Source organism: Astatotilapia calliptera, chromosome 18, assembly GCF_964374335.1.
Source record: "Astatotilapia calliptera chromosome 18, fAstCal68.1, whole genome shotgun sequence".
NCBI classification, from domain to species: domain Eukaryota; kingdom Metazoa; phylum Chordata; class Actinopteri; order Cichliformes; family Cichlidae; genus Astatotilapia; species Astatotilapia calliptera.
In genome coordinates this window covers 31,850,909-31,876,198 of record NC_137439.1, presented here as the reverse complement: position 1 = coordinate 31,876,198, position 25,290 = coordinate 31,850,909, and the positions used below count along the sequence as shown (strand labels likewise).

The window sequence follows — 25,290 nt, the reverse complement described above, 5'->3', positions numbered from 1 at the left end:
CTTTGTCTAGGGTTTATTTCTGGTATTTCGCACAGCCCAGGATTCAAATCATGAATACATAATGGGCTTGGATTTACAACATTATGAATGAAATGTGCTCTATTTGGAAGCAGCCGCCCCCTTCCCCTTTCAACAAGTTGAGTGAGACTTTAAATCATCAAACAGTAAATTATAAATGTTAAATTGTTATTGATCCCTTTACCCCGAGTCCTAAATTGTATATTTATTTTCTTACTCTTCTTATATATAATGTTTGTTTACTTGCACTGCTGTAACTGGAGCCTCGTCGTCTCGTCTCTCTATATACTGGACTGTATGTAGCGGAGATGACAATAAAGTTTATTTTGACTTCAGCAGCGAGCAGGCGCACCGAGGGCTCTCGCGCTCACTTTTCACGTATAGAATTTCGAAAAAACATCGGTGCAAATTATAAGTCTGTATCATGTCTGGTGTTTTCGTGTTTGTTGGTTTGTTTATATTTTGTTTTATTTTGTGAGTTGGTTATTAGATGCTGCTCCAGCCAGCCAGAGAATCCCCCGCCGCCCCGCCCTCTCCTCCGCACCTCGCAAACGGAGGGCGCCCTTACTCCCCGCAAACGGGCGATGGAAAACCGATCGGTGCCCATAGTCATCGCCAAAATGCGCTGGCTGACGTCGGGGCAGCATGAGTACGAGCAACTTTTTTTTGTTGCCCGTGATGCCGCCCCCACCACGATGCGGCCCTGGGCAACCGCCCAGTATGTTCCTCTGACAGTGCTCCACTTTTACAGTTTCAAATCCGAAAATTTCAGATTTGAAAATGAGCAGAGTAAATTTTCCTGACACACATACAACACAGATGAATGCCACATTAAGAACTGGACTTACTGTGCTGACGTGCACTGAAATTAGTGGAAAAGGATCCAGCTAACAACTGTGATCAGTGTCGAGTATCAGACAGACTTTGCATAATAATTCCAGTGTGATGTGTAAATATTGTGTGGTATTTAAAAAAAAAAGTACTGCTAAATGTAACACATAATACTTGTGCAGCTGTGCTGGAGTATCCCACAGAATTACAAAGTAAAAGCCGTGTGCGCTCAGTGTTGGCCTGGACTGCAGATGTAGTCGACGGAGCACTTCCCCAGCCGCACAGGAGAGGGCGACAATACAGAAAACCTTCAACAAATGCCCCAAAACGTAGAAGAAGCAGCGCAATTTGACGCAGTGTGGAAGTCCTGAAGAGTACGACGTCCGAGTTTCAAGGTTGATTTATCTGAGCGCATGTGCGGGCATGTCAGGCAGCAGGTTGATGAGAGCCATTAGAGTGAGTGAGTTCGGAGCTCCGTCAGTCCTCAGACTGCGCTCTGACGTGACTGTCCCTCAGCCCGGGCGCACACAGGTGAGACCCACGCAGCTGGACTACTCCGTGCAAACGGCACACAGCAGCAGCTGCACGTCACAGTAAAATCACGCGTGATGTTTGAAACACACTCACTGCTAATGCTTATGATCTGCGTATAGAGTTTCATGAAATCATAAACCTGCATTACGGTGTGTTTGATTTTGGTGCTTGGCCTTCTGCATTACTTCTTTATTGTCTGATCATTTCCTGATAACATTTAAATTTACAGCAATTGATTACAGAGCAGTGGGGAGTAGATTTCATCACAGTGGACGTCTTTCTGAATGTGCTGCAACTAAGTTTAAGAATATAATCCACCCACTGACCGTCTTCAATGCCCTGTACCAACACACAGCAGAGCCGCTACCTGAACGCTACTCCAACAGAGGTTGATTATCTTGTTAATAATTTAACCTCACTATGAGTGACTCTGGATACTGTAGCTCCTGTAGGCCTCAAATCAGAAGTACTTGACTCCCTGGTATAATTCTCAAACACGTAGCCTAAAGCAAATAACTCATAAGTTGGAGAGGAAGTGGTGTATCACACATTTAGAAGATCATCATTTAGCCTGGAGAAATAGTTTGCTGCTTTGTAAGAAAGCCCTGCTACTGCTAAGCAGAAGACACCAAACTTGTGTTTTATCTGGCTTCACAAATTTATCTGTTCATGAAGCCAGATAACACACACCAATTAGTTAAACTGCAGGAATGTCTTAAAGGCATAAAGACCTGGATGACCTCTAACTTTCTGCTTCTTAATTCAGATAAAACTGAGGTTATTGTACTCGGCCCTGAAAATCTTAGAAATATGGTATCTAACCAGATTCTTACTCTGGATGGCATTACCTTGGCCTCCAGTAACACTGCGCAATAGCTCTAAAAGTAGTAGTAGTCATTCATTATTATCAGGAAGTCCTAAAAACTCCCTGAAAAGCCTTCATTTAATCCAAAATGCTGCAGCAAGAGTCCTGACAGGGACTAGAAAGAGAGAGCATATTTCTCCTGTGTTGGCTTCCTTTCATTGGCTCCCTGTTAAATCCAGAATTGAATTTAACAATCCTGCTCCTCACATACAAGGTCTTAAATAATCAGGCCCCATCTTATCTTAATGACTTCCAGCTTCCAGTTTGGATTCAGGAGACAGACACTATCTCTACTTTTAAGATTAGGCTTCAAATTTTCCTTTTTGCTAAAGCATATAGTTAGGGCTGGACCAGGTGACCCTGGATCCTCCCTTAGTTATGCTGCAATAGGTGTAGGCTGCTGGGGGATTCCCATGATGCACTGAGTATTTCTTCTTCAGTCACCTTTCTCACTCACTATGGCTGTATCCCAATTCAGGGTCTGCAGCCTTAAAGTACGCAGCCTTAACGATCCACAAGGGCCGCGTACTCAAAGACCGCTAAGGCCAGAAGTGCGAGGCTCGTAAAATGGGACGGTCTAGCCTCCGTCGCGCTGCCCAGGTTGCCTAGCAACCATAATACTAACAGCTGGAAACGTTTCATACAGCTTTGTTTGACAGAAATGAAGGAGAAAATCTTTTGTTTGTTTCTTTCTACATGAGCTTTGATCATTCTCTGTAAGATTAAGGTCAGCTATTGAACGGTGTATATTTTAAAGTAAAGGATTTAAAACCAAGTTAGTACAAACGTCACTAATGTCACATAACTTCGCCGACATGTTGCCAACAGTAATGTTTTAATGTTCTTCATTATTAAACATTCGCACATAAATAAGTGACATAATATTCAGTACTTACTTAAAGTTTACTCTTCGGGCGCCCCTCATCCGCCGTTTTTTTCCGGCAAAATTATCCACACCCACCACTGCGCTATGCATTCTGGGATATGTTGGGCCACGAAGTCTACACCGCCACATCCTTAAAATTCAGGAAAATGAAGGACGCATTTGAGGGCTGCATTTCGAGCAGCCTTTGAATTGGGACAGCCTTCGTCGCGTCGCTGTGACGCAATCGGCCTTAAAATGCGGCCTTTAAGGCTTCAGACCCTGAATTGGGATACAGCCATTGTGTTCATAGACCTCTTTGCACTGAATCATACTTGTTATTAATCTTTGGCTGTTCCACAGCATGTCTTCATCCTGTCTTCCTTCTCTCACCCCAACCGATCACAGCAGATGGCCCCGCCCCTCCTTGAGCCTGGTTCTGTTGGAGGTTTTTTTCCTGTTAAAAGGGAGTTTTTCCTTCCCACTGTCACCTTGCTCATAGGGGGTCATATGATTGTTGGGTTTTTCTCTGTATGTATGTAGGGTCTACCTTACAATATAAAGCACCTTGAGACGACTGTTGTTGTGATTTGGTGCTGCACAAATAAAATTGAATTGAACTGAATATTTGTGGAAGTCAGATATTAAGAATACTACACTAACATTGAGATGTAAAGCTGCCTCTTTAATCATAGCCAAGTAACCACATGTGAACAATATCCGTGCTACAACTGGAAATGGTGGATCGAGCCAGATATCCATAGTATTGATACCAACGCTGGTATTGGTATCTGATTGATACATTGTCGTATGTAGCCCACTGAATTGTGTTAAATATTAATGAAAAATATGCCTCCTAACTTGAAAGACATGAAAATGTTTGAACCTTTTTGTGTTGACTGTAGGGCTGCCACGATTTGTCGACTAGTCACGATTACGTCGACTATCAAAATCGTCGACGACTGATTTAATAGTCGACGTGTCGTTTGAAGCTTTGTAAGATCGCAAAAGACGCAGGAATAAGTAGTAGGATTTAAGAGTGTAATAACGGACTGAAACAGAAGATGGCAGCACAGCATGTACAAGGATGCCAGCTGCCGTTAAACCCCGAAGAAGAAGAAGCAGCTGTGTCCCAGAATTCATAGCGCGGCCCAGCTTAGTTTCCAACAATGGCGGTAGCTAGTTAGTTTTAATATTACTCTTATTATTCTTTCTGGGTCACAAAATAAACGTTTAACATATTTTCAGGCGAGAATGTAGCTGTGTAAACCTCAAATATCTGCTCAGTTTATCAGGACACCACATATTTTCAAAAGCGCTCCGACGTTTTCGGAGACGTCTGTTACCCACTAGCTCGATAGCTAGCCGGGGGCTAGGCTCACTAGCGCCGTGAGAACACCGGACTCCCGGCAAATTGTTTTCAAACCCACCGCCGTCTTTCGCGACTCAGGTTAAATATATATGAGTCACTTAGATAAATTAAAAATGTTGTTGTTTGGCTTTTTTTTTTTTTTTGTATTTTATTTGTTCCTGAGTAAATCGGTTTGGCTGAGATTAAAGTTATAGTTTTTACACAGCTGAATAAACGTCAAGCAGACAGCTGATTATCAGAAGTGTGAGATGCTGGAGAATATACTCCGGTGTCCTGTTATATTTTAGATAGCAAGGAGTTTATTAAACTTTACCGAAACAATCTGCAAATTTCATTAAAATTGAATAAACTATCATCTTGTCTTTATTTTTAGTTAGCACCTTAAAAGCTTAAAGCTGTAAGCTAATGATAGTTATATAAGAGCAGATGCTGCTGGTGCAATAAGCTGTAGTTTTACGTCCAGTGGATGATGATCTGATTAGTCGACTAATCGCATAAATAATCGGTGACTAGTCGACTATCAAAATAATCGTTTGTGGCAGCCCTAGTTGACTGTCACGTGTATTTTATTTATACTAGGGATGCACCGATACCGAGTACGAGTACTTGCATTTCAGTACTCACCGATACAGAGTACTTAATAAAAACATGATTTAAATTTGCAGGTAACAGCTTTAGTCCTATAATTTAACAAAAAATAAACAAGGGACTAGTTTGGAATTAACATTTATTTAAAATGAAAAGCATGTTGTATGTAACATATTAAAGAATAAATAATTATAAAAAAACAAAATTTAATTTTACATTTGTTCGTCTGTTTCTCTGTTTAGAAGTTTCACTAGCACAGTCACAGCTGGGATGACATCAGAGGCTAGTGCGTCGTAGCTGCTCACTTTTTTAGTTAAACTCTTTGTACTCGTTGTTGTGTTGGGATTTTAGGTGCTTGATTAAATTGCTTGTGTTAAATGCGCTACCTTTAGAGCCTCCTCTGGACAATTTCGCTGAGCACAATTTGCAGTCCACCTTTGTTTTCGCATCTTCGTTCACTTTGAAATAGCTCCACTCAGCTGATATGTCTCGCCTCGCTTTCTCCCCGCTCTGAGCTGCAGCCGGGGTGGGCACTCGGGGCCTGGGGGCGGGCACTCGGCGCCTGTGATTAACCCCTTACATGCCGCTCAAACATAGACAGGTCTCAGACCGTGGTATCGGTCCTCAGTATCGGGGGACTTTTAACGAGTACGAGTACTTTAGAAAATGTGGTATCGAGGCCGATACTGGTATCGGTATCGGTGCATCCCTAATTTATATCCTACAGCACATTTAAATAACAGGTTCACCCAAGTGTTTTAGACACCATTACATTTACATTCCAGGTCTTCAAAAACAAAGTTTCAAAACACATGAAAAACTAAAACTGAGACACTTTGTCTCAAAACTCATGATACCCTGCTCTCCACTACATCCTTTTTTCAGTAAAAAGTATAAGTATTTGTAAAGTGGCACTGATACTTGGCATCAGATTAATACCAGATTCTGCAGTGTCGCAGAGCACTAGCTGCAAGCATAATAGAACAGAAAGGTATGACCATTAGGGAAGGGTGGAAAAGGAACGTGTACCAACAATGACCTGACAGCACTGCTACAAAACAAGTGCAAATTCATCTCCTGCTTCCTTTCAGTTAATAAAGCCCATAAAGTCATTTTTTAAATTGACTGTTGACAAAACAAATATACTTGCCTTTTTCTGAATGATGTTAATGAATTCTACATGTGAATGTAGAAGTCAAATCTAATTTAATTATTAGCAAACAGTAGTACAAGTAACACTTGTTCTGATGACAGATCCTGGATAGACTTCTGCACTGGTTATCCAGTTCTCAAAGAAATGTACTGAATCAGAGGTGGGACCAAGTCATTGTTTTGCAAGTCTCAAGTAAGTCTCAAGTCTTTATCCTCAAGTCTCAAGTCAAGTCTCAAGTAATGTCAGGCAAGTCAGAGTCGAGTCTCAAGTCACTGGTGTAAAAGTCCGAGTCAAGTCTCAAGTCTGAAACTTTGAATTTCAAGTCCTTTCGAGTCTTTTAAAAAAAAAAAAAAAAAGCATGTTGCAGTTATGCTAAATGTAAATATTAGACCATGTAATTTTAAAATCTGTGTTTTTCTCAACACATGACAAAATAGTGAACTTAGAAAATATACACAAATTGTAAAATTGCACCTCTTTAAAATGCAGCTCAATTAAACCTAGCTCCAAGAATAATTTTCACCGACGGTTCTGAGATAAGCTGCATGTTATTCTTGGATGCGGTTGTAGGACCGGCTTTAAAATCGCATGACAAAAATATCATACATATTAAAAAAAACTGCATCACCAACGTAGCCTGGACAACATTTGCTAGTTAGATGAAGTCAGCTATCTCATCGTAGCATATTTATATGCATATTTATAATCATACGGTTCTTGGAGTGAGCGCATACACTCATGAAGTTTAGTAACTTCAGGTCACTGCAACAAGCCCAGGTACAGTTTACCGACGGATGGGTGCAGGACCTTGAAATGCACCGTGTAGAACGAAAGACCATCGTACCTATCATAAGTTTACCAGTCTCACAAATTGTCGTCATAAATACACATTCCTTAACCGTTTATTAATAGGACCTTTGAGCTCAACGGTAATTAATTAGTAGTGGAAATAATTTCTGGTAGCATCACAGAAATGTAGCAGTGACAATAATATTGTATGCTGTAATCGTACTGGGCAATTAGTGATACAAAAAACCTGTTTTATCCTGTGAATAAAAGTATATGTTTTTGTTAATGTACCATAATAACAGAAGCGAAACGCAATATTGTGTCAGGACAATTCACTATTTATGCACAATAAATAAAGGAGCATAGCGCGACAATTTCTGTTCAGCGCCAGACTTGCTTGTAACCTATATCGCCAATTATGTTAAGAAAAATGACGTATTAACTACAACAGCAGACTGACCTTTGTGTAAATGCTTGGAGCAGACTAACCTGTGAGCTGGAGTGTTCCGGGACGTTATATTTGATCTTTGAATGGCTGCAATCCAGTCGCGTCTTTGTTACTTCGGAAACATGGCTCGAACAATTTCTCTTTAACGACGTAATCCGATAACAACCGATCTCTTTACCCGTCGGCTTCCCGTGGCTGTCATGCGACCGGCTATTGCAGTTAATAATACAACAGCTTCTTGACATTTTTGTGTTTCTTTTTATCGCTGTGTGACTGATTTCAATTGAAAGCCTAGTACCGCTTGCCACGAGTTCCCAGAATCCTTTGCGGTTCTCCCCGTGAATGACGTCACATTTTCAATCTCTATATAATATGCATGTTAAATTTTATATTTGGGGTAAAATATCAAGTCTTTTCAAGTAAACCGGTTCAAGTCCAATTCAAGTCCCAAGTCATTGGTGTAAAAGTCCAAGTCAAGTCACAAGTTTTAGAACATTTTTTCAAGTCAAGTCTAAAGTCATAAAATTAATGACTCGAGTCTGACTCGAGTCCAAGTCATGTGACTCGAGTCCACACCTCTGTACTGAATCACACAGGAATAAATTGGCACTGAATGAGTGTTAAATTGTCAGTGCGCCCCAGGGCAGCTGTGGCTACAATGTAGCTTGCTATCGCCAGTGTGTGAATGTGTGTGTGAATGGGTGGATGACTGAATGTAGTGTAAAGCGCTTTGGGGTCCTATGGACTAGAAAAGTGCTATACAAATGCAGGCCATTTACCATTTAAATGTCTGTACAGTACTATCAAAGTGGCAAAAGGGTAAACCCCCACTTGCGTCAGAACATGCATCAAGTGTCATTGCAATTACATTTTTTTACTTGAAATAAAAAAGCTGTGAACATGTTTTAAAGTCAGAAATCTGATTTTGTTATAGTCAATAGCAAATAAATCAAGGGTAAAATCTGAGAAATGTATCCAGTAGTTGAAGTTTTGTAGTCAAGCAGCTGTTTCTTAAGCTTGAAATGACGGTCAAATTGAAACATTTAGAAATTTTAAAGATTGAAGTAGCTAAGATTAGAATTAATGGCCCGAGGTGGACAAACTTTTGTTGTTTAAATGGAAAGGTTCTTATATAGCGCTTTTCTGAGCACTCTACACAACTTGTGCATTCACCCAAGCACATTTTTTTGTGCTTGTATGAATGCTTTCTAACTAACATTCACACATACACTCATACGGATGCAATTTGGGGTTAGTATCTTGCCCAAGGATATTTGGCATGCAGACTAGGGAAACCAGGAATTGAACCATCAACCTTCCGATCAGTAGATGACCTGCTCTACCGCTTGAGCTACAGCCACCCCGAAACAGCCAGTGTTTTTAACCTGTGATTATTATTCAAGTTCAAGTGATTTAAATGAAATATTTGAGTAATAGTGTTTAAAATCTCCTAATCTCTCAGCCCACATGGCATAGTCCATCTGAAGTCTCTCTCTCTCTCATATAGGTGTTGATCCGTGTCCATGCCTGTGGAGTGAACCCTGTGGAAACTTACATCCGAGCTGGGACGTATGCAAGGAAACCCACCCTGCCTTACACACCTGGCTCTGATGTAGCAGGAGTGGTGGAATCAGTTGGAGAAGGAGTGACTGCAGTGAAGGTTAGAGTACAGACGACTGTATGGATGTGATAGCAGCTACATGTCAGTTCAGTTATATAATCATGTGGGATCAGTCCTCCATCTTCTGCTTAGCATCACTTAAAACTTGTGTAAATCCAAGTTCAAGTTCATCCTGTAGAAAATACACAGAGACAATGTGAGAAGGAACTCTTAAATAAGGAGATACAGGAGGTGTGCACAGTGTGTGAACATGTGTGTGTGTTTTCCAGGCAGGGGATCGTGTGTTCACCACAGCTACAGAGACTGGAGGCTATGCAGAGTACACTGTAGCAGCTGGCGACTCTGTTTACAAGCTGCCTGATGCTTTAGACTTCACACAGGGAGCAGCCATCGGGATCCCGTACTTCACCGCCTACAGAGCTCTGATCCACAAGTAAGACACACCTGTTCTAATCAGGGTGAGCTGTAGCAGGATTCCACCATCTGCAGATCTTAAAGAGCAAAGCAATGAAATTCAATATAATATTCAATTTAATATTTCTAATTCAAATTACAAGGTCCAGTAAAAATCTTTTAGTGGGCTTATATAACAATAGAAAGTGCTGAAAAAATAATGTCAGCTAAAATATATTATAACAACAAGAAATACATGTATCTCTTCCTGCATATGACCAAGTCTACACAGCTGCGTGGTACTTATACTGCCCTCTGGTGGTCAAAACCTTGATCTTCTTCCTTCCACACTGACAAGTCCAGATATATGCATATCCCAACTCTGAACATACATCATGTTACAAAGGAAAGATCAATGTTTTTAATAGAGGGGGTGGTTAATTAGTAATGCAGCACCATACTGTTAACTTTCACCTTCTCTGTGGGTTTTTTGTGTTGTGCAGAGCGCACGCCAAGGCTGGAGAGACCGTTCTTATCCATGGAGCCAGTGGAGGGGTGAGACTCTTCTTCAGCTCTAGGAGATATAGCTCCAATTTCTAACAAGTCATCATTAGGCTGCCCTAGATCCCTAAAATATCCTGCAAGGATGCCAAAGTATAGTGACACCAATCCGATACATCTAAACATATTTTAGGAGCAGCTGTTGTATTAATCTGTTTTTAAAGCCCGAAAAAGATTTTGAACACTTGCAGTGCTTTCCTGATCTGTAGGTCACGCTAAAACTTGTTTTGCCTTTCTTTCCCTTCAAAAGTTGAAGTGTTATGTGTGTGAGTGGGTTAAGGGAGAGTATGATGGAGAATACAGTGGAACCCCGACTTACGAAATTCATTTGTTCCCGAGGGTCTTTCGTAAGTCGAAGATTTTCGTAAGTCGAAGCACCCATCGCGCCTTTTGAGTGAGGCGATGCTGAACGATAGACTATAGACTAATTGCTAACTAGAACAACAATACGTCGTTCAAGTGGAACAGCGAAGCGCAATTACGAAAGCCAAGGGGTTGTCACATGATTCGGAAGGCATTCTGGGCATTCTGGGCTCGGCCAATCAGAGCCAGCGGATTTCGTAAAATGGGCATTTTGCCGTAACACGGGCAGAAATATTGGCGTTCAGTGCCTTCGTAACTTGAATTTTTCGTTTAACAGGGTATTCGTAAGTCGGGGTTCCACTGTATTACAAAGTTTGTCCTCGAGTCTAAATACTTCATTATGCATTATGAAAAATATTACAATATTGCACACAAAATACTAAAGGAATGAGCAAAATGTGTAGAAGGAAGAAAAGTAGTCCTGATACTGATCCCTGTGGGACCCCATATTTGATAGTTATACTTTGAGATTTTTACCATTTACACACACATATTGCTCCCTTTTCTTTAATTTAATTTGATTACAAATATCATTCACACCTAATGTAAGGGAGCTTGACTTCTGTTTTTATCTCTTGGTGTAAAAAGAAAGAGTTTTAAAAAATGGCTTTTGTTTATAAGTGACACACTGAAGAGGGCTAATAGTTATGGATAGATTTTCTTTTCTTGAGATAAAATATTTAATAAAACTGTTGGTAATATTTTCATGATGTGGAACATTTCTGGCATTTTACTCGACCCTGGTGTCATTGAGCATATTTGTAAGATGTGTGCTATACCTTCAAATCATACTGCCTGAAGGAAGCATGTACAGTAGGATGCAAAAGTTTGGGCAACCTTGTTAATAGTCATTATTCTCCTGTATAAATCGTTGGTTGTTACGATAAAAAAATTTCAGTTAAATATATCATATAGGAGACACACTCAGTGATATTTCAGAAGTGAAACGAAGTTTATTGGATTTACAGAAAGTGTGCAATAATTGTTTAAACAAAATCAGGCAGGTGCATTAATTTGGGGTCCACAAAAAAAGAAATGAAATCAATATTTAGTAGATCTGCCTTTTGCAGAAATTACAGCCTCGAAATGCTTCCTGTAGGTTCCAATGAGAGTCTGGATTGTGGTTGAAGGTATTTTGGACCATTCCTCTTTACAAAACATCTCTAGTTCATTCAGGTTTGATGGCTTCCGAGCATGGACAGCTCTTTAACTCACACCACAGATTTTCAATAATATTCAGGTCTGGGCTGAGATGGCCATTCCACAACGTTGTACTTGTTCCTCTGCATGAATGCCTTAGTGGATTTTGAGCAGTGTTTCGGGTCGTTGTCTTGTTGAAAGATCCAGCCCCGGCACAGTTTCAGCTTTGTCACTGATTCCTGGACATTGGTCTCCAGAATCTGCTGATACTGAGTGGAATCCATGTGTCCCTCAACTTTGACAAGATTCCCAGTCCCTGCACTGGCCACACAGCCCCACGGCATGATGAAACCACCACCATATTTCACTGTAGGTAGCAGGTGTTTTTCTTGGAATGCTGTGTTCTTTTTCCTCCATGCATAACGCCTCTTGTTATGCCCAAATAACTCAACTTTAGTTTCATCAGTCCACAGCACCTTATTCCGAATGAAGCTGGCTTGTCCAAATGTGCTTTAGCAAACCTCAAGCGTCTCTGTTTGTGCTGTGGGCGGAGAAAAGGCTTCCTCTGCATCACTCTCGCATACAGCATCTCCTTGTGTAAAGTGCACCGAATGGTTGAACGATGCACAGTGACTCCATCTGCTGCAAGATGATGTTGTAGGTCTTTGGTGCTGGTCTGTGGGTTGACTCTGACTGTTCTCACCATTCGTCGCTTCTGTCCATCCGAGATTTTTCTTGGTCTGCCACTTTGAGCCTTAACTTGAACTGAGCCTGTGGTCTTTCATTTTCTCAATATGTTCCTACCTGTGGAAACAGATGGCTTAAATTTCTGAGACAGCTTTCTGTATCCTTCCCCTAAACCATGATGGTGAACAATCTTTGTCTTCGGGTCATTTGAGAGTTGTTTTGAGACCCCCATGTTGCTACTCTTCAGAGAAAATTAAAAGAGGAGGGAAACTTACAAGTGACCCCTTTAAATACTCTTACTCATTATTGGATTCACTTGTGTATGTAGGTCAGGGGTCACTGAGCTTACCAGGCCAATTTGAGTTCCAATAATTTGTTCTAAAGGTTTTGGAATCAATAAAATGACAACAGTGACCCAAATTATGCGCCTGCCTGATTGTGTTTAAACAATTATTGCACACTTTCTGTAAATCCAATAAACTTAGTTTCACTTCTCGAGTATCATTGTGTGTGTCTCCTATATGATATATTTAACTCACATTTATATAGCAAAATAATGACTATTAACAAGGTTGCTCAAACTTTTGCATCCCACTGTATAATCTAAACAGAACTGGTCCTATCACAGAACCTTGTGGAACTCCATAATTAACTTTATTGTGGGAAAAGGATTCTCCATTTATATAAACAAATCGGAGTCTATTATATAGATATGATTCAAACCACTGCAGTATCTGATGTGTAAAAGATTTAAGACCATATTAGTAAACCTCCTGTCTAATAATCTTGACATCTAAAACCTAAGGATAAGGTAAAATACATAAATGCAGTACCTTATATATAGTATCTTGATTTAATGTACTTACTCTTATGGTAAAATTATGTTGTTTGACCTTTTCTGGCCTGATTGTGTATGTCACTGCTGTATAACTAACATGAAAACAACTAACCAGGGTAACTTTTTCCCCAGTTTTTTACACTTGTTTTTAATACAAGATTGTGTTAGTTTATGAACTAAAGAGATGCAGTTTTCTAGAACAAATTGTCTTTAATCAAATAATATAAACAGAAATTGAGTAAATAAATACTGTAAATGTGGGGCTTTTTGACTTTTTTACTGTTACATAAATACAGTGGCTTGCAAAAGTATTCGGCCCCTTGAACTTTTCCACATTTTGTCACATTACAGCCACAAACATGAATCAATTTTATTGGAATTCCACGTGAAAGACCAACACAACACGTGAGAAGTGGAACGAAAATCATACATGATTCCAAACATTTTTTACAAATAAATAACTGAAAAGTGGGGTGTGCGTAATTATTCAGCCCCCTGAGTCAATGCTTTGTAGAACCACCTTTTGCTGCAATTCCAGCTGCCAGTCTTTTAGGGTCTGTCTCTACCAGCTTTGCACATCTACAGACTGAAATCCTTGCTCAGTCTTCTTTGCAAAACAGCTCCAGCTCAGTCAGATTAGATGGACAGCGTTTGTGAACAGCAGTTTCAGATCTTGCCACAGATTCTCGATTGGATTTAGACACCAGACAGGTCAGAGATAAAGTTATTGAGAAATTTAAAGCAGGCTTAGGCTACAAAAAGATTTCACAAGCCTTGAACATCCCACGGAGCACTGTTCAAGCGATCATTCAGAAATGGAAGGAGTATGGCACAACTGTAAACCTACCAAGACAAGGCTGTCCACCTAAACTCACAGGCCGAACAAGGAGAGCACTGAGAGGCCCATGGGGACTCTGGACGAGCTGCAGAGATCTACAGCTCAGGTGGGGGAATCTGTCCACAGGACAACTATTAGTCGTGCACTGCACAAAGTTGGCCTTTATGGAAGAGTGGCAAGAAGAAAGCCATTGTTAACAGAAAACCATAACAAGTCCCGTTTGCAGTTTGCCACAAGCCATGTGGGGGACACAGCAAACATGTGAAAGAAGGTGCTCTGGTCAGATGAGACCAAAATGGAACTTTTTGGCCAAAATGCAAAACGCTATGTGTGGCAGAAAACTAACACTGCACATCACTCTGAACACACCATCCCCACTGTCAAATATGGTGGTGGCAGCATCATGCTCTGGGGGTGCTTCTCTTCAGCAGGGACAGGGAAGCTGGTCAGAGTTGATGGGAAGATGGATGGAGCCAAATACAGGGCAACCTTGGAAGAAAACCTCTTGGAGTCTGCAAAAGACTTGAGACTGGGGCGGAGGTTCACCTTCCAGCAGGACAACGACCCTAAACATAAAGCCAGGGCAACAATGGAACGGTTTAAAACAAAACATATCCATGTGTTAGAACGGCCCAGTCAAAGTCCAGATCTAAATCCAATCCAGAATCTGTGGCAAGATCTGAAACTGCTGTTCACAAACGCTGTCCATCTAATCTGACTGAGCTGGAGCTGTTTAGCAAAGAAGAATGAGCAAAGATTTCAGTCTCTAGATGTGCAAAGCTGGTAGAGACAGACCCTAAAAGACTGGCAGCTGGAATCGCAGCAAAAGGTGGTTCTACAAAGTATTGACTCAGGGGGCTGAATAATTACCCACACCCCACTTTGCAGTTATTTATTTGTAAAAAATGTTTGGAATCATGTATGATTTTCGTTCCACTTCTCACGTGTGCACCACTTTGTGTTGGTCTTTCACGTGGAATTCCAATAAAATTGATTCATGTTTGTGGCTGTAATGTGACAAAATGTGGAAAAGTTCAAGGGGCCGAATACTTTTGCAAGCCACTGTATATTCTTGCATTACTTGTACTACCGTGGCTCATCAGCTTTAAATAAAAGTGACTAGAAATGTGTGCTAAAATGAAATTTAGCTACAATCAAATACTTTCTTCATCCTATAGGTGGGCATTGCAGCCTGTCAGTTGTCCCGTGCTCTGGGTCTTCAGGTTTTTGGGACAGCAGGGACACCAGAGGGGATGAAGTTGGTCCTTAACAATGGAGCTCACCTGGCCTTTAATCACAGACAAGAAGAATACACAGACAAAATCACGGTATTCACTCACATAGAAGTCAAGTGGCAGGAAAAACTCGTTCTGACCTTCTGAAAAATGCTCTGTGTGTTTATGTATTCCAGGAAGCCACAAAGGGCCGAGGTGTAGATGTGATAGTGGAGATGCTGTCAAATGTCAACCTCAGTAAGGACCTCCAGATGCTGGCCTATGGAGGGCGAGTGATGGTAGGACTACAGTTTTTCTTTTTTTTTTTATAGTATAGTCGTGGGATCTTTTACTGGTTTATCAGTTTACTACTCCTCAGAAATGTGTTGTTAACAATCCAGCTGTGGTGGACTAATAATAATTATAGTACAATATTAAAAACAGGACAGCTATAAGGAAACACTCACTTCACTCCACACAGGGAGTAGTCAGCTGTTGTTGACATATCAGGGTGTGATAAATACATCAGAGGGTTCCCCAGGCTAAAATGTCCTCTAGCAACAATCAACTACAAAGCAAGAGGTGAGAAGCAAATAACAGACAAAGCAAAATCTGTCCTATTTTTGACCTGAGTTGCTCACGTTCTGTTTCACTTAAGGAAGCCTCCCTCTGTACAGCCCGTGCTGCTTGTAACTGAACCGGTTGTAGGTTGTCAATGTAAAGTTGTTGATGCACCTCTATTACATCATTAACTGTACAAATGTCCATACCAACATAAGAAAAGCTGTCATGTTCTTCACGGCCCACAAGGAAGGTAGATTTCAGTACAGGAATGATATGAGTTGCAAAGTGACTTGAACCAGCCCAAAGGAAATCATCAACGTGACATGCAAGCACTCCTGTAACCTCAGATTGTTCATTCTGCCAATAGAACACTGCAGGATCAACCTGTGATATTTTACCACCAGTTTTGAGCATAATGTCTTTGACCTTATTGTACCAATAAAGTGAAGCATCTGCAAGTCCATAAACACACTTTTTCAGTTTCCATAGAACATTGTCCTTGCCAGCTTCAGGTGGGGGACGAAGATAGATGTCTCTTGACAGTTCCATTCCCTGCAAGAAGGCAGATTTAATGTCCATTGAATTTACTCTCCACTTGTTTTGACATATCACAGCTAGCACCAGTCTGAGGGACTCAGACGCACATGTTGGAGAGTCTTTCTGTAGTTCTTTAGTATTTGCCTCTTCAAACCCCCGTGCCACAAGTCGAGCCTTTGGGACAACACCATTAGTAGTTTCTTTGAGTGTACAGACCCATCTAGTAGACAAACATTTTTGACCCAGGTCTTTCACTTCATCAAACACACCATTACTTTGCCAGCTCTCAATCTCCTGCTGCTTAGCAGAATCAAAGGAAATATCTTTTGTTATGAGTACATCTGCATCTCTGTTTTCAGCTTCAGTGCAAAGACCATCAACAAGTGACATGTCTACAGCTTTCTTTTCACCTTCACTACCATCATGCTCAAGATATTGCACATTGTACCAGTTTTTGTATTGCCCTTTTGCTTTTCCCGCTCTGCCTAGCACTCTGGCTGTGTGTTGAACACCGTTGTCTCTGTTGGTAAAAGCAATCAGCTGTCCTGATCTTAACTTTACATTTGCAGAGACGTGATCAGTGGGTGTAGAGGGCTCATTTGCAGTTTGTGTGACAGACATGTTTTCTGTAGTGTTGGTTTCTCTGTCAATAGTATTTAGTATTTATTTATTTATTGTCATTGTCAAGAACAATGAAATTGCGTTTGGGGCTTCCATACAACCCAAAAAAAAGAAGAAAATAATAAATACCCCTTAAAACCCAAGTGTACATATTTAACCCAGTGTGACTCCAATGCAATAAGACAATCCTTAGCAATAATGTTCGTAGAAATTCAGACAAAGACCTGAGAAACATGACAAAATACAACAATGCAACCCATTCAATATTATTGTACTGTGAGATATGATATCAGATATGATAGTTATCTATTTAAGAAAGAGGGGGGGGGGGGGCAGGAGGGGGAAGAGAATAAAGATATGATGCACCAATGCAGACCAGTTCATTGCTATTAAGAAGTTGGATATGGTTATTGTCCGTGAGAGGGGGGCAGAGAGTTCAGGAGCCTCACAGCCTGTGGATACAGGCTGTTGGCCAGTCTGGATGTTCTGGCCTGTATAGACCTGTACCTTCTCCCTGAGGGCAGCAAATGGAAAAGGTGGCGCGCAGGGTGATGTTGGTCCCGCAGGATACTGTGCACCCTCCTCAGACAGCGAGTGGGGAAGATATTACTGATCTCTGGCAGACTTGTTCCAATAATTCTGCCAGCTTCTTTCACCACCCGCTGGAGTGCTTGCTGATCGGCCTTGGTGCAGCTGGGGAACCACACTAGAAATCCATACGTCAGAACGCTGCTGATGGCACAGTTGTAGAAGTTCAACATCAGAGATCTGGGAATGTGTGCGCTCCGCAGTCTCCTCAGGTAGTAGAGGCGCTGTTGGGCCTTCCGTGCAACTGAGGTGATATGGTTGCCCCAGGACAGGTCCTCGGTCACAGTTACCCCCAAGAATTTAAAACTGCTCACCCTCTCCACCGCCTCACTGCCAATGAAGAGAGGCAGATGGTTGTTATGACCCCTCTTCCGGAAATCTACAATGATCTCCTTGGTCTTTTTGGTGTTTAAGACCAAGTTATTGTCGTGGCACCATGACTCTAGTTGTTGCACCTCTGTCCTATAGTTTGTCTCATCATTGTTGGATATAAGTCCGAGCACTGTGGTGTCATCTGCAAACTTAACAATGAGATTGGACGCGCAGGAGGAAATACAGTCATGGGTGAAGAGAGTGTATAGCAGAGGGCTCAGAACACACCCCTGAGGGGCACCGGTGTTGACCACAAGGGTGGAAGAGGTGTTCTTACCCACTCTGACACTCTGTCTACGGTTAGTGAGGAAGTCCACAATCCAGTTGCACAGAGAGGAGTTAAGTCCCAGTTGGTGGAGTTTGGGACGGAGTTTGTATGGCCGGATGGTATTAAAAGCCGAGCTGTAGTCTACAAAGAGGAGCCGTGCATAGGTGTTCCTGTGTTCCAAGTGCTTCAGTAATGTGTGCAGCACTGTGGCGATCGCATCCTCGGTTGACCGGTTCTCCCTGTATGCAAACTGGTGCGAGTCCAGGGATGGTGGAAAAGCAGCTCTGATGTGTTTAATGACCAGTCTCTCCAGGCATTTGGCGGGAATGGGGGTGAGTGCCACAGGTCTGAAATCGTTCAGACATGTGACATTTGACTGTTTTGGGATGGGAACGATGGTTGCTGCTTTGAAACAGGATGGTACCAGTGAACAGGACAGCGAGGTGTTATATATAGAGGTGAAGACGTCCGCCAGGTCCGCAGCACAGTCTTTTAGCACCCGGCCCAGCACTCCATCTGGCCCGGCCGCCTTCCTGGTGTTAATGCTCCGGAACACACGCCTCAGCTCATGAGTGCTCAGGACCGGAGCAGGGTCGGTTGAGGGGAGAGGGGACAGGACAGGGTCGGTGTTCTCCCTATCAAAACGGGCATAAAAGAGATTTAGATCCTCAGCCAGAGTAGAACTGTCGGCTGAGGGTGATGGTGTTCTTCTTTTGTAGTCCGTGATAGCCCTGATGCCCTCCCAGACCTGCCTTGGGTTTGTGTTGTTCTCAAACCTGGCCTCGATACGCCTCCTGTGCTGCTGCTTGGCAGTCTTGATGCCTCTTCTCAGGTTGGCCCTGGCAGCACTGTATGCCTCCTGGTCCCCGGATTTGAAAGCGTTGTTCCTTGTTCGAATAAGTTGTTGAACTCCGTGTGTCATCCAGGGTGGATTATTAGGGAACACACGGAATCGTTTCCAAGTTGTTACATTGTCCACACAGAAACAGATGTAGTCCAAGACAGTGGAGGTGTAACTGTCCAATGCGACACGATTGTCAGTGTCCTGCACCTTGAATACATCCCAGTCTGTGCAGTGGAAACAGTCCTGAAGCATCAGAATAGCATCCTGCGGCCATGTTCTCACGGTTTTGGTTGTAATCCCAGTGCTCTTGATCTTTTGTGTGTATATTGGGTGTAGCAGAAGGGAGAGATGGTCTGACAGACCCAGGTGGGGATAAGCCTGGGCTCTGTACGCATTCGCCATGTTGGTGTACACCTGGTCCAACGTTCTATCTCCTCTGGTAGCACACTTCACATTACGGTGGAAATTGTGAAGTACAGATTTCAGGTCTGCGTGGTTAAAATCCCCAGCCGCAATAAAGACACTGTCCGGGTGTGCTACCAGGCTGTTATTGATGCTGCTGCTCAATTGTGCTAACGCTAGCTTAGCATTAGCATCTGGTGGAATGTAAACAGCGCAGATGTAAACGGCAGAAAATTCCCGAGGGAGATAGAATGGACGGCACTTTAACACCAACAGTTCTACCTCTGTACTGCACAGTCTTTCCGTTACCGTGACGTTCGTGCACCAAAGGTTGTTAATATAGATGCACAGCCCCCCGCCAGTCTTCTTACCCGAGTCCGCAGACCTGTCGGCTCGATAGGCGGTGCGGCCTGCTAGATCGATAGCCGCATCGGGAATGGCGCTGTCCAGCCAGGTTTCAGTGAAAATCATGCACGAACAGTTATTAAAAGTCCGTCGAGTGGCGATCTGCAGTCGTATTTCATCCAGTTTGTAACGGATTGAACGGGCGTTGGAGAGGAATATGATCGGGAGTGGTGGTTTAAACGGACTAGTCTTTAGCCGTGCCCACAGGCCTCCCCGCTTGCCTCTCTTCTGCCTCTGATCACAACGTCTCCTCCTGCGGCTTGCTGTTGCGGGTAGCCCAGCAAGCCGCAGGAGGAGACGTTACGATCGGAGGCAGAAGAGAGTCAGTGTCATCATTTTCAACTGCGTCTTTGTTGTCATCATCAGTAGTACTGTGTGGTATTTGTTTATGTCCAGTCTGTGAATCCACTTTAGTCAATCTTGACTGGTGTACTCTTACAAGAGTCCCCCCATGTCTTACAAATACAACAGTTCCATCCTGCCCAATAACTACACCTGGACCCTTCCACTCTGTACAGTCGACTCATTTGTAGTATACTTTATCTCCTGCCTCATATTTGTCATCTGTAGGCCTAAGTTGTTTGCGTAGTGCTCTCCTGATCCTTTCTGAACACTCTGCCTCAGTAAATGCTTTCCTGGAAGCATGTAATCCTGAGATATGTTCAGCTACTCTTGCACTTACAGTTGTGCCCTCTAAGGCAGGTGGCTTATCCATCAACACAGAAGGAAGGTTGGGGTTTTGGCCAAACACAAGTTGATGTGGACTATAACCATGTACATTAAGCATACTGTTTTTGGCCATAAGGGCCCAGTCTAGCGCAGTGTGCCAGTCACATCCTCGTTCCTTTTTTACCTTCAGGAGGATTTCTGTAAGTGTCATGTTATGTCTCTCCAGTAGTCCGTTGCTCCAGGGACTATACCCCGCCGTTGTTTTTACCTCAATGTTGAAGTTTTCAGCCATGTCCCGATTGTCTGTGTTGTTGAACTCTCCGCCGTTGTCTGTGTAGAGCCGTCTGGGGGCACCGTGAATGCTTATCCAGGTGTGAATGAAGGAGTTGACGATCTCTGCAGCTTTCTTTGTCTTTACTGTACTATGTAACTATCTAGCCACTTCTGACCACAAACTGTACGTGTACATGCAGTATCAATAATGGCTGACCCCAGTGCCTCAGTCAGGAAGATTTCAGAGTCTGTCATTGAGGCTTTAGTGTACAAAGTAATGTTACACTCCTCCACTTTCCCATCTTCAGTTAGCTTTACTTGGTCACCATTACGATGAGGACAGTCTTTCGCCCAGTGGTAAGTGCTCTGACAAATAGCACATCTTGTTCGCTTGCCAAACTTGTCAACTGGGTTGGTACCTTGTAGTGGTTGTCGCTGTCCACTCCATGACGAAGTACCGTTGTTTCGTTTGTATTTGGGACCTTTTTGTTCCGTAAGGAAAACTGCATCTTGGTTCAGTTGAATTCCGCTGAAAACTCCAGTTACTTTCCCTCCGAAAATCCGTTTCAGTGCAGACTTCATAGACGCAAACGTTAAGTCCGTGCACGCTGTCAGTGCAAGCTGTCGACTTTTCTCATCAAGACAAGCTGTATCTAGAAGCTTAAATGCTAGCACAGCGTCAGGCAGCGTCATGTTGTACTTTTTCATCCGGTTATAACGCTGTTCAAAGTCTTTAATGTAGTCTGCCATGGACACGCTGTGGTTCTTTGCAATGGAGTCAAAACACGAGTAGGCTTCATAAGCGCGGTCTTTCTCTTCTCTCTGAAACACCGCGTCAAGTTTTGCAAGTAGTATTTCCATACCGTCATCTTTGTCCAAATCTTCCGCGGGTATCTCCATGGCCGTTTCTCTGGCTCTTCCCTCGAGCCCCAGCGCCACCGCGAGTGCCTGTTTCTTTTTATCCAGCTCCGTAACTCGTCTCCAGATATTGACTTCATTCTTCCAGCATTCGTATGGCCTGGCTTCATCAAACTTTGGTGGTACTTTGTAATTGGAAACCATCCTCTGCTACCAATGTTAACTCAAAAGACACGACGTCGTACTCTCATTCACAGCGCTTTATTCGTTCCGCCATTTTTCATACGGACCACAACAACAACACTTCGCGGGCAACAGTACTCTCGCGATAAAACAGAAAATAACAAGTTAACATTTCTTACCTTGGCCATGTCTCTGAGTATTACACACCTTGTGCTTTTGGGCACTCCAGTGATGTTGCAGCTCTGAAATATGGCCAAACTGGTGGCAAGTGGCATCTTGGGGGCTGCACGCTTGACTTTTCTCAGTTCATGGGCAGTTATTTTGCGCCTTGGTTTTTCCACACGCTTCTTGCGACCCTGTTGACTATTTTGAATGAAACGCTTGATTGTTCGATGATCACGCTTCAGAAGCTTTGCAATTTTGAGACTGCTGCAACCCTCTGCAAGATATCTCACTATTTTTGACTTTTCTGAGCCTGTCAAGTCCTTCTTTTGACCCATTTTGCCAAAGGAAAGGACGTTGCCTAATAATTATGCACACCTGATATAGGGTGTTGATGTCATTAGACCACACCCCTTCTCATTACAGAGATGCACATCACCTAATATGCTTAATTGGTAGCAGGCTTTCAAGCCTATACAGCTTGGAGTAAGACAACATGCATGAAGAGGATGATGTGGACAAAATACTCATTTGCCTAATAATTCTGCACTCCCTGTATCTACCAGAAATGTTCTGATATACAGTTATATACAGTAGTTTACAAACACTCATTAATCATACCTCTACTTTGCTCTTTTTCTTTAGGTTGTTGGCTCCAGAGGATCTATAGAGATCAATCCCAGAGACACCATGATTAAAGAGAGCAGCATAGTGGGAGTGGCCCTTTTCTTTGCAACACCGGTACAAAATAACAGCATCACAAAATTTGTCAGTAATCTAATTTTTTTTAAATTTCATTTTAAAATTTTGTTTTTAATTCAGTTAAGCCTATTTTCCAGAGTAGGTTTGATTGTTATTATTTGAAAATGTTTAGTTTGTTAAGGTAGTGTTCCGTGCTATTATTGTTATTATTTTTTATTTTATTTAGTTTTCCAAGTAAGCAAAATCATGCACATTGGTAATGCTACTGCCAAAACCTTTGGCTATGACTCCATACATGATACATGATAAATATGTACAGAATTCTTATTCCGTGCCCCACTTGGTGATTTGGACATCTTTCTTCTCCCCCTGCTCCTCTCAGGAGGAGTTGAAGGAGTGTGGAGCTCTACTGTATGCAGGGATGGAAGCTGGTTGGTTGCGTCCGGTCATCGGTTCCCAGTATCCGCTTGAAAAAGCTGCCCAGGCCCACCATGATATCATTGAGTCTCCCGGGGCTGCTGGGAAGATGGTCCTGACTATGTGACGACCATGTAATGGGTCACAGGTCACCTTTACAGTTTTTACAGTTCAGGCTGTTTTTAAATGGGTGATACTTTAATAAAAATTTTCAGGAACAGTTAATGTTGTTGTTTGTTGCTTCTATGGCAAAAATCAGTTTGCTAGATCACAGAAAATAATGCAGAAAATCCTTAGGCTGGATTTGTTTTTACTGTACCATCATGGTGCGATTTACCAATTGGATGAAACCTTACTGTAGTGAAGTTATTTCTTTAGTTCGTGTTAATATACTTTTGTATTTCTAAAGCTGAATTTAATAGTTTTTTTTTTCCAGAATGATCAGAGTGTTTTTGCAGATCTCTTCATAAGGTCTGTTGTCACTGATTTTAGGTTTAGTTCTTGTGTAATTTGGCATATCTCACTCTTTTCTTCTTGTTACCCTTCCTTATGAAGGGCATCTTGACAGCCAGCCTTCGCCTGAGAGCATTTGTGATGAGGCTTCATTAAACAGTAGATGAATAAACTGAAGGACTCCATGCATATATCATGTCCTGTGTCACGTCTATTCTGGTGTCTTTCACCCTTTTACTTAAGGACATGACTGCTCATCTGCTGTAGATAGTTTTTTTTTTTTAAGCCTCCCACTTTTCTTTTGTCCTTCACTTGTTCAGTTTCCTCACATTGTTTTAAGAACACACTACACACTGTGTCAAAATATGGGTTCAAGGTTCTTTATTATTTGTCACATGCATAGTTATACAAGTATAACACACAGTGAAATGTAGCCTGACACGCTCCTCGACATGTGCAAAAATTGGGGGGGGGGGTGTAGAGGAAGAACATTATATATATATACATACACACATAGTATATACACTGGGTGAATGTGCAGTAGTAGCAGCAAGCAGGTGAATTCTGTACATTTATATGAATAGATATCTGACTATTTTACAGGATAGACAATATCAACATATTTAAAATTAAAGGAATTGAAATGTACATTGTGCCTTGGTTTAGTGTCTGGAAGAGTCCTGTCTCAGTCAATTATAGATGATGTGAGAGGGCGGGTGTGTGTGTTTAGGGCACGGATGGCTTGGGGATAGAAGCTCCTCTTGAGTCTCTCTGTCCTTGCCCGGAAGATGCGGAACCTTCTACCAGATTGCAGGTTTTGTCATCTACGGTTCATAACATCATCATAAGATAGACAGAAAATCTGGAGAAATCTCTGTGTGCAAGGGATAAGGCCAAAAATAAGTATTGTATATCTGTAATGTTTGGGCCCCTTGGTAAAATTACATGAAAAGCATGCATGATTCTGTCCTACCCTCAGGAACACTTCCTGAAATCATTGTCTGTGAACACAGTTCACCGTGCCTTCCACAAATGCAGATTAAAGCTCTGTTGTGCAAAAAGAAGCCATCCACCAAAAAAGCCACTGCCTTCTCTGGATTTAAGATAGCCTGTGACAAAGTGGAAAACACTTCTTTTTTAAGCCCTCAGTTCAAAAGCCTGAATCTCTAATGCCTACAGAACCGACAGCTTGCTCATCTGGAAAGGCACTATCAGTGCTGGAAGGTATAAGCATGTTGATGGGTTTGTCTAGCATAAACCTATTTGCTGGAACGTTCAAGACAATTCTACTACACAGCAAAGCAAGACACAAGTTGCCAAAGTTCTTTGTGTTACTCGTGCATGAGGGAGAGAACTGGACGAGCGCCATTCCTTCACTTGACCCCAGTTGCTCTCGTCTGCTCCCTCGTAACACTGCACTTTATTGAGGTTACATGAATATGCGTAGGTTCATTACCATATGACATCTTACATCTTACATTTGTTTACATACATGTAAACAAAGAGTACCAGTCTGTGCATAGTGTAGGTGTGTTTGCCTGGAAGTCCAGCAGTTCATCTACACAAAAGGGACTTATACTAAAACAGATATAGAGTAGGTTTCCTATAGTATAAATCAGTAAGAGAAGGTATGACCTCTCTCATGACCTTAAGATGTGTGTGCATGCCAGAGTGCTGTGGAAGGCACACAGAGTCTTTGCAGACTGCTAAGGATCAGACATCCTGTAATTATGACCAACACCAACATATGCATGCAGATGACATCTTTTTAATGTTATTACACCCCAGCCTAGGCAACCGGGGTGCAACGTAGAAAAAACAGAAATAAGGAAAATAAAACCACGAAGGCTCTCCACC

General features: G+C 42.2%; 1 protein-coding gene across 2 annotated transcripts; it reads left to right on the top strand.

Annotated features, from left to right (window-relative positions):
• Positions 1-1,138: 1,138 nt before the first annotated feature.
• Positions 1,139-23,205, top strand: cryz (crystallin, zeta (quinone reductase)). 2 transcript variants are annotated; one of them, XM_026150490.2, is made up of 8 exons: positions 1,139-1,380; positions 8,968-9,120; positions 9,351-9,514; positions 9,978-10,029; positions 15,080-15,229; positions 15,313-15,414; positions 22,507-22,629; positions 22,946-23,205. In XM_026150490.2, the coding sequence occupies exons 1-8, from the start codon at positions 1,273-1,275 to the stop codon at positions 23,105-23,107; spliced, it is 1,014 nt and encodes a 337-aa protein (XP_026006275.2). In that variant the 5' UTR covers positions 1,139-1,272; the 3' UTR covers positions 23,108-23,205. The 2 variants fall into 2 exon arrangements, with proteins under 2 accessions (XP_026006275.2, XP_026006276.2); XM_026150491.2 differs by having other exon boundaries at positions 1,167-1,380; positions 22,507-22,602.
• The last annotated feature ends 2,085 nt before the right edge of the window (positions 23,206-25,290 follow it).